General features: G+C 46.4%; 1 protein-coding gene across 1 annotated transcript; it reads right to left on the bottom strand.

The window, feature by feature from the left end:
* Nucleotides 1-439: 439 nt before the first annotated feature.
* Nucleotides 440-9,626, bottom strand: stmn2a (stathmin 2a). Its single transcript, XM_056286254.1, has 5 exons — nt 9,576-9,626; nt 7,144-7,239; nt 6,811-6,983; nt 5,147-5,338; nt 440-547 (listed from the first exon to the last, which is right to left on the bottom strand). The coding sequence occupies exons 1-5, from the start codon at nt 9,592-9,594 to the stop codon at nt 488-490; spliced, it is 540 nt and encodes a 179-aa protein (XP_056142229.1). The 5' UTR covers nt 9,595-9,626; the 3' UTR covers nt 440-487.
* Between the last annotated feature and the right edge of the window lie 291 nt (nt 9,627-9,917).

The raw sequence follows: 9,917 nt of genomic DNA, 5'->3' as shown, positions 1-9,917 counted from the left end.
GTCGGTCTACAACCGACTCACAACACCGAAGGCTTTCACAAGAAAATAAGGTTGCAAATTCAGCCAATAAGAAACAGAAGTATTTGAAATTGGACAGTGCAGTATGTTAGATTACTTTGTATGCACTTCGTCAGTTTACCATCGTTTAAATTGACAACCAGAGAGAGATAGATGGCTAGCTAGCTAGCTAGATCGATAGATAGATGGATGGAAAGAAAAATATATTTACAAATAATTACCACACTCGCACATTTTCTCAAACAAAAACAAGAAGACAAATTCTCAAGAGGCGTGTCACCCATGTTTGTATCTTGTAACCATTGATAATACTGGGGGAGGTGGTGAACGTAGTGGTGTGGGGTTATGTGGTGTCGTGGTGAGGTCCACCTCTGCGTCTCCGGGGTTGAGGTGTCTGCTCTGGGGAGGGGGGCTTCATGGTGGGGACGTAGATGGACCGTGGATGTCGAGACTCGGGTGTGTGTGCATCTCACGCTGTCAGCTCTTCCCTCAGCTCTTTGTTCCGGCGAACCACGGTGGCATGTCTTTCCTGTCAAAATAAAAAAATAAAAAAAAACACAGAAAAACAAATATAGAGAACTCACCGTCATCAAAAAGTAGGAACAGAGAGGTGCGTTGAAGGAAAATCAGTTTTTTTTCCAACCTGGGGTGCTATAATTTGTTGATTATGCCTAACACACACAAAGTGAGCAAACTAGCGGATGGGGCGTGAAAATTGTGCGGGTATACCACGAGCGATGTCTTAGATAGCATCCGGATGTGGGCCACTTCAGGCAATGATGGCCTTCTTCTGGCCCTGCTGACAAGATGGATGTGAGCCTGAAGTGGCCCACATGTATTATAGCAAATATGGTCCAAATATGCCAAATCAAATGTGGGCTTTTTTGGCAAAGATGCCAAAAAAGAGACTGTGACTGTCGTAGACAGTTTGTCCTGCGTCTGAATGTTATACTCCAGTCAGCATCAAGTCGTGTTCTGTGGCGTATCGTCCCAAAGGGGCCATTTCAGTCTGGTCTGATAGGCTTTCATGGTAAGGATTTTTTTTTCCCAAACTGCAGAAGCGGCAATGCGATTTCTATGGGTTCCTTTTGTTAATTGTTTCAATTCTTTTAAAAATGTTATACAATAATACAAATACTACTACTACTACTACTACCATTACTACTACTATTACTTTTGGCTGTTCCCATTTGGGGTCCTCAGCGGATCATCCGTTTCCATCTCTTCCTGTCCTCTGCATCTTCCTCTGTCACACCAGCCACTTGCATGTCCTCCATCACCACATCCATAAACCTCCTCTTTGGCCTTCCTCTTCTCCTCTTCCCTGGCAGCTCCATATTCAGCATCCTTCTCCCAATATACCCAGCATCTCTCCTCCACACATGTCCAAACCATCTCAATCTTGCCTCTCTTGCTTTGTCTCTAAACCGTCCAACATGAGCTGTCCCTCTAATATACTCCTTCCTAATCCTGTCCTTCTTCGTCACGCGCAACGAAAACCCAAAGGAGTTGAATCAAGTGCAACTGGACTTGGTATATATCCGTGAAGACGTTTCGCCTCTCATCCAAGAGGCTTCCTCAGTTCGTGCCATTGCACTTGATTCAACTCCTTTGGATAACCATGACCTGGATGAATGAGAACGTTCGCAGACATATCGCAACGAAAATCTTTTCATCTTCAACTCTGCCACCTCCAGCTCCACCTCCTGTTTTTTCGTCAGTGCCACTGTCTCCAAACCACATAACATAGCTGGTCTCACTACCATCTTGTAAACCTTCCCTTTAACTCTTGCTGGTACCCTTCTGTTGCAAATCACTCCTGACACTCTTCTCCACCAACTCCAACCCGCCTGCACTCTCTTCTTCACCTTCTTCTACATTCCCCGTTACTTTGAACAGTTGATCCCAAGTTTTTGAACTCATCCACCTTCGTCACCTCTTCTTGCATCCTCACTATTCCGCTGTCCTCCTCGTTTACACATATGTATTCCATCTTGCTCCTACTGACTTCCACTCCTCTTCTCTCCAGGATTTCCTCAACCTGCTCCCTACTCTCACTACAGATCACAACATCATGCACAAACATCATAGTTCACAGAGACTCCTGCCTGATCTCGTCCATCTCTTGTCTACTTTCTTCATCTCTCTGACTATCCCACTTCTATTTTGCCAACCTCTCCCAAAGTATACTTTGCTGTACTTCTTCATTCCATCACCAAGTCTCCTCCTCTTCCTTCCTATGTCCAGATGACACAACAAGTACCTTCCTCGCTATATCTGCAGTAGTTGCCTAGCCATCCGGCAACTCTCCACTACCACCCAGTGCCTGTCTTAACGCCTCCCTGAACTCCTCACAACAGTCTTTCTTCTTTAAACTTCCACCATTTGATCATTGCCTCTGCTTTCACTCGCTTCCTCTTCTTCATCTCCAAACTCTTCATACAGACCACCATCCAATGCTGAGTAACTTTTCCTTTCATGGAGTTGATTTCCTCACAGATGGAGTGGACTTTTTTTTCTTTAGGTCTGCTTTTTCGATTTTGTTGTCTTGAATTAGGGTGGCATGATGGCGCAGTGGTCGCCTCACAGCAAGAAGGTCCTGGGTTTGAACCCCGGGATAATCCAACCTTGGGGGATGTCCCGGGTCATCCTCTGTGTGGAGTTTGCATATTCTGTCCGTGTCTGCATGGGTTTCCTCCGGGTGCTCTGGTTTCCTCCCATAGTCCAAAGACATGTAGGTCAGGTGAATCGGCCATACTAAATTGTCCCTAAGCGTGAATGTGTGTATGTGTCGACCCTGTGATGGTCTGGCGGCCTGTCCATGATGTCTCCCTGCCTGCTGCCCAATGACAGGCTCCAGCACCCCCACGACCCTGAGAGCAGGATAAGCAGCTTGGATAATGGATGGACGGATGGATGTCTTGAGTTAGCAATTCCAACTTGTCGGCCCGAGTACTGATCTGCTTAGCAAGAGTGGAGACAAAGTTGGGAGGGTTGTCGGTTTTGGTTTTCCCCCTCTTGCTTGGAAGTGGTTTGCTTGGTGTAATCGGCAGATCGGAAAACGCATCTTCTTCTATAACACTGATTTTCAGTTCATCTCTTACAATATAATCATGACAGTTATCCACTAGGGGGACATTACCGCCAACTCCGGAACTGCTGCTAGCCGGGGTGAAGTATCGCTAGCTAACTTTGCCGCGTTGCACATGGGTTTTTTTTTTCCTTTTGTTTTTTTCCTCTTGTCATAGCCCAAAGTTCAAGGTTATAAGGTTCACTAACGATGTTAAAATTGGCAGCAGAGCTCAGTTCAAGGAGTGCGTTCACTGCGCCATCTTGTACACCCCCTATGTCTATGGGTTCCGGGAGGGCTTGTACCAACGTGTTTTCGTCATACATAACCGGGGCAGCCAGCCATACCTCATTGGCTGCTGCTGTATGTCGCCGCTGTGCGTCTGAGTCATCGCCATATTGGAGTGTTTAAGAGCCGCCAATAAACAAATGCAGTGTATGACGTTTTGTGGCGTGTTCGAAGTATGTCAGATCAAAGCAAGGCCATCTGATGGAGACTGAATCAGATTATTGTGAGAGTGAAGACCTTGCTCAATTTTATTTGATTAATGGTAATGTGAAGAGAGAGAGTCTCTCTCTCTCTTCACATTCAACTGTCTTTTTGAGGGCGAACTGGTAGATGACAATTTATCTGTTGATGACCACAGTGGATTGTTCAGTCGTTGTCGGGCCAAAATAATTTTATTCAAGACATTTACAATGAACTCCTGGATGTAGCTGTCCACAAATACTGTAGTCTAACAATCATTGTTTTATGTTACCATCTAGTGGTTATGGGTGGTATTGCTACATGGGGTGACCAGAAAAAACAAAACAAAAACAGATTGCACAATGCAATGTGACAATGTTAAGTTAGCTTAGCTGACTTAGGTTAAGTTACGTAATGAATGGGGTCACCTTAGCCATCATCGAATCAATTGCCCCTCCTGAGAGATTTGGCAGGAGGCACCACTGGATGTAGCCTAAGCAAATGCTGAGTGCTGAGAATACGTACGGTAGCTTGTTTCTGCAAGTTGTAGTTCCCTAAAATATTAAAACAATTGATAGGAACGAGGAAAAATACTACAAAAATAAGACCCAGGTTGAAAAAAAAAAAGAATTTTCCTTTAAAATGGCTTTCATGATTTTAATTTTGAACACTTTTATAATATTTGGTCAAACTCTTTCTGCATCCCAACAGTTATCAATTGAGACGCTGTAAACAGAGACAAAACATTTTCTCTGTACCTGCTCCTTATCAACCAATCAGGAGAATGCTTTGCAAGCCAGCGTCTCAATTGGTCCCTACTTGCTGTCAATCAGTTTGCACACTGACAAGGTTCTCTAGGGGCGGTGACACAAATTAGGTTATTACGTCACATAGTGGGCTGTAACGTGATGCTGTGATGCGACTGAATGCTAGCTAGCTAGCCAACTTGCTTGCTCGATAGCTAAGATCATCATCAGATAACTTAAAAACATTTCAAAATAATACCATTAAATCCCGTTCCGCTGCTGACTGCAAGCCAAGCTGCTTCTTTTCTTGTTTTATTTTTTGTCATTTTTGGATTTTACAGCTCCAGGTAATGGGAAAGAGAGACTCCTTCATATTGGAATGTTGTTGCAGTCATTGAAAAAGTATTTCTATTGGCCAAATTTGTGGATCAAAGTTGCGAAGGCGACGTGCGATAATGTTTCTCGACCAGTAATGGTGCAACTTCATCCTTCTCACATTTTTGAATGGAAGTGAATTGTACCCAAAGTGAAACTTAACACACTTTTCTACAAACACGACCACCCAATTAAGCAGAAGTGAGGGGGTGGATTATTTTGCAGTATGTTTTCGAAATATTGCTAGCTCTCGCTAACTTCCACTCAGGATCACTTAACCCCACTTTAATGTGACCGCAGAAAAAGCAGTGACAGTGGAATTATTGTTTTCTGAGAAAATGCATCAAGAAATTAGCAGAGAGAAAGAGACCACTTTGACTTTGAATTTACTCTACCGCTTTACTGTTCCTCCTTTTAAGTGAAAAGGGCCGACATGCAACGTTTCATAAGGGTTTCCCTCGGTCCCCACCTTCTCCAGTAGACGTTCCATCATGGCTGCCAGGTGGGCCTCGCGGTTCTCCTTGATCTGCCCCATCTTCATCTGCAGCTTCTCCTCAGCCATCTTGCTGAAGTTGCTGTTCTCCTCCATGGCCTTCAGCAGCACGTCCCTCTCGTGCTCGCGCTTTTCTGCCAGAGCCCTCAGCACCTGGGCCTCCTGGGTCTGCAGACACACACGAATTAGTAACGTGTTTAGGGGATGTCTTCAACATCTCAACTTGTAACATGTGCAAACATACAATCGCTGTGTTTTCCTTTTATTACTACCCCTCATCCTCATTCAAGCTTTTAATTTATGTTCTTGTTTTGTTTTTTTTTTGTTTACACTTGTTCTTTATTAAGGTTGATACTATAAGCTTGTATAGTTTATTGATACTTACAGAAGGTTAATCTTTTCTTAAGGGTCAGTGTTGTTTATACTGGGACCTTGTCTGTTTATTACCCAGTGAGAACTTGACTCGTGAAGAGTAAGTATCCTTGCTCATGCTGTGGTATGTATAGTTTGCTCCAGAGGTGGGACCAAGTCTTGTTTCCAGGTCACAATCAAGTCCTGACACTCAACTCCCAAGTCCTAAACAGTCATTATGTCCTCTTCATCAAAATATAATGCCAGTTATTTTTATATTGTACTAATTGGACTTCATATAACTCCACTTGAAAGAAAATTGAAAATTGCTAGACAGCAATGGCCCAACTAGCCATTAGCTCAAATTGGCTAAGAATTATATCTATATTGATTAGACACAATAAGGTTCATTGTTGGTCGTAATTTCATCACCAATTGCCAAAATTATGATAATTAAAAAAGTGGACTTTACAATTTGATTGATTTGATGATGTAATAATTTCATCTGTGTGTGTGTATGTCAGGCCAGTGATGGCCTGGTGGCCTGTCCAGGGTGTCTCCCTGCCTGCCACCTAATGACTGCTGGGATAGGCTCCAGCATCCCCGCGACCCTGACAGCCGGATAAGCAGTTTGGATAATGGATGGATGGATGGATGGAGTAATAGCTAATATACTAAATTAATGCAAATCATGAACGCTTATTAACATTCTTATTTATTACGGATTGATTCAAAGAGGGTCCGTAACGATGGAAATGAAGCGTTGATTGGCTGCAGATTTTTTTTAAAGTGTTTTATCTTTGGGCTTGGAGAAGGTATGAAGTCTTTCAAATAAAAAAAGAGCTCAAGTCCAAGTCAAGTCAAGTCAAGTTGTGAGTCACTGGCGTTAAAGTCAGTCGAGTTGCAAGTATTTTTCAGTTTTGCCAAGTCATGTCTAATATCATCAAATCTGTGCAGCGGATCTGACTCGAGTCCAAATCACGTGACTCAAGTCTACACCGCTGGTTGGCAAAGTGGCTGCGGTGATATTTTTTTCAACCTCTTTCACTGTTTAAGCATCTTTGCACTCAATAGTTTCTCTTAGCTTGTGCTTGATCTGCTCCGGATGGCAGCGTCACTTCCCTCCATGTGAAAACCAATGACATTATAGCAAAAGGAAAATAATGCTAATGTAGTACTAATACTTAAAAAACACTACTACCACTACTGCTAGGAGGAAGAAGGGTATAATGGTTTTCATCTTCAACCCCCCCCCCCCCCGAATCATTTTGGCAGGGCGAGCCGCTCACCTTCCTCCGTTCCTCTGCAGCTTCCAGTTTCTTCTGGATGTCCTCCAAGGAGATGTCCCTCTTGGGGGGTGAGGCGACGGTGTGGGCTGCGTCCGATACCGGGGACTGAGGCTTCAGGATCACCTCGAAGGCCTGGCCAGAGGCCCGCTTGTTGATGGGCTTCACCTCCATGTCTGCATACCAGAGAATTCAACGGTAATAGAAATAACCGGTCGGGATCGGACCTCAATAATTCATGGCTCTGGTACCGAGGTCTATATTTAAACAGCTGATAAAGCATTCTGAGAGGCGCAGTGTGCTCGCTCGGCGCCGGGTAAAAGCCCAAGCCCCTACCTTCAAACTCGAAGGCCAGCTTGTTGCGTGACTCAGGGTAGAAACACGAGCAGATGAGGGAGAGGACGGACAGCTCCTTCATCTTCTCTTTGTATGCTGAGGGGGCAAAACACATAGGGACGCACAAGTGGACATCCCCGGCATCCGTCCGTGTCCTTGTTAAAGTCACATTTTGAACAGCAAACCGACCAAATCATACGGCACTGTGTGTGGATTTACTCATATCTTTTAAACTGTAACCCCCACCCCACCCCACCCCATCCCATCCCATCCATTACCGGAGCCTGTGTCCTTATCCTGCCCCGTATGGTCCATCAGCACACCCTCATACACAGTAAGTAGACACGCAAGAGGGCCTTACCCCTCTTTTCCACCCTTTAACGCACACTATCACCCAATATACAGCAAGTTCTTGTCTTTTTTGTGTCCTACTTTTAACTTATTTTCATGTGAAGGGCATTTTATCACGGTTTTATTTCCTGTGTTGACTCATTGGTTGGTTGGTTGACAGCCCAATAGTCTATATCGCCCTTAGACATCTACATTTGCATACATATATGATTTCAGAAGGCAGTCATCATCGTGGCCAGGTTTGTTCTGGCCATCCAGTAAAAGAGAAAGCTGCTCTATTTCCTGTTCAAATTGTGTCATACTCTGTATGACTCGACTTCCTCTCGGGCCCGCCGCCATGTCTCATCCACGGTGATGCCGGACACGTGTCAGTCCTTTTCTATCACCGCAAACCTGCACCCTTGAAAGTCATCACAGGGCCGGGACGGTGTCAGCCTTTTGATTGTTGTGTGTCCTCTATGTCGACTTGTGACTGTATATATATATATATATAAAATACATGCATTACTGCTTATTTTGCATATTGTGTCTCACACGCACGTGATGGAAAGGTAAAGATAAGCAGAAATAGTAATAATATGTTATGTATATGCCAATAAGCATGGCCTTCGGCTCAAAATGCGCCTGCATACCAGCTCGCTTTTTCTTTTTCTTTTTTTTTTGCTTGTCATCTTGATTCTGACTAAGAGTAAGATGTTTTTTAGGGCTCCTCGAATTTTTTTTTCTTTTTAATCCTACCCACACAAGCCTGTCACTTCTCCTCTGTGTCTCCTGCCGGTCTCTGACGGACGGCTCGCCTGACAAAAGGAGAAGACCCGGCTCGGTGTGGACCGGGGCTGCTGCACGTTGCCGGTACTGACGATACTGCTGCAAAGGCCACAGCGTGTGCCGGGCCCTTGCTGCAGGGCTGGCCTGTCTCCCACCCTGCAACCGTGCACACCTGTGTGGCCACAGCTCCTCAGCCACACACACATGCATGCATGCATGCATGCACGCGTGCATGCCACGAGAGGCCCGTGGTGCACCAGCCATGTTGGGTTCTGGAAAGATCCGCAAACGACGATGCATGCGGGCAATATCGGACGCGGGTACCGAGGAAAGCCAACGGAGATGGACGACAAAAGGGGAGGATGGAGAGGATGCACATGCATTTTAAAGATGCCTGCCTGACGTTCATCTCGGTGCCAAATTCCCTGTGGTTGACTCGCTAATTAGGCTCGTTTAGGTGTCCTTACTTGATTCCGAAGCACAGTTTGGGAGGCTGAGAGGGCAACTCACAATAAATACCCGAGCAAACCATGCCTTTCCTCGTGACGACGACGACGGCTGTCAGTCAAGAGTCACGCATGAAATAGATTAAAAAGCAGATTAACATGAATAACCCTCCCGTCCTCCCCGCGGACGCGTATAGGAGAGGCCGACTCCAAGACGCGGCGTCAGCCACGCGAGCCTTGCGGAGTGACGCGCCGCTGTGTGGTGCGACGGAGGCTGAATGGTTCCCAGCCCCGCGTCTTGGGTGGGGTCCTCCTGCATTATGCTGCTGGGGCCGCCGCCGCCGCCGCCGCCGTGTGCTGCGAGGAGGCGCCGCAGGTGTGGCGTTGTAAATAAAGCCGCCTCACGATGGAGTCCGCGCCGACGTTCATTCGCCAAACTAACGCAGACGCGAAATCAAAAAGGCTGACAAGGGAGAGGGGCAGAGTCGGGGGGGGGGGGACAGGAGCACGCAGCCGACATTTTAAGTGCAAGGAGGCAAAGACGTCGAGCTAATAATGTGATGAAAAAAATAAATAAATATATATATATTGCTGTCATTCGCGGTGCCACCACCCTATCCATTATACAATGAAAAAAAATTTTCTTACTGGAAAACTTTTCATTCTATCTTTTTTTCCTAGAGCACCGAGTCTATTTATAAGGCTACTCAAGCCTCCTTTTTAATGGGGCTGCAGGAGCAGCAGCAGCAGGAGCAGCAGCAGCAGCCGGTGTCTCGGTAACAGGGCCGACACACTGGCTCCATCGGCACCCTGCGAGAGACGCGGCTCGTCCAGCCGCATAACGCGCGACGACGTTCACAGCCTTACCGGTTGCTGTTTTGGCCATGGTGCGTTGGTTGGGTGGGGGGGAGCGGTTTCTCGGCGGTGGATGCTGTGGCTCTGGTCGACTGGACTGCAACGCAGCTTGGCACTGAGTCAGCGAATAAGACCGGCCGGGATCAGATGGGAGGCGAGGTGGGCGAAGGGAGCGGCTTTAAACGATGGACCGGGAGCGCGCAAGATAGACCCTCCCCCTCCTCGGCGCGCACCTTTAAGCGAACGCGTCTTTGCACGAGCCCCGGACGTGTCGTACAGCCGACCACAAAGTTACTTCGGGCGTCGGGACGCGCGTCTGTCTTCCACGGAGGCGTTCTCGTCTGCAGGGGCAGA

This window comes from Lampris incognitus, chromosome 9 (assembly GCF_029633865.1).
Source record: "Lampris incognitus isolate fLamInc1 chromosome 9, fLamInc1.hap2, whole genome shotgun sequence".
In the NCBI taxonomy this organism is placed as follows: Eukaryota; Metazoa; Chordata; class Actinopteri; order Lampriformes; family Lampridae; genus Lampris; species Lampris incognitus.
Note: the sequence above shows the minus strand (reverse complement) of the source record. Positions and strands in the feature narration are given on the sequence as shown.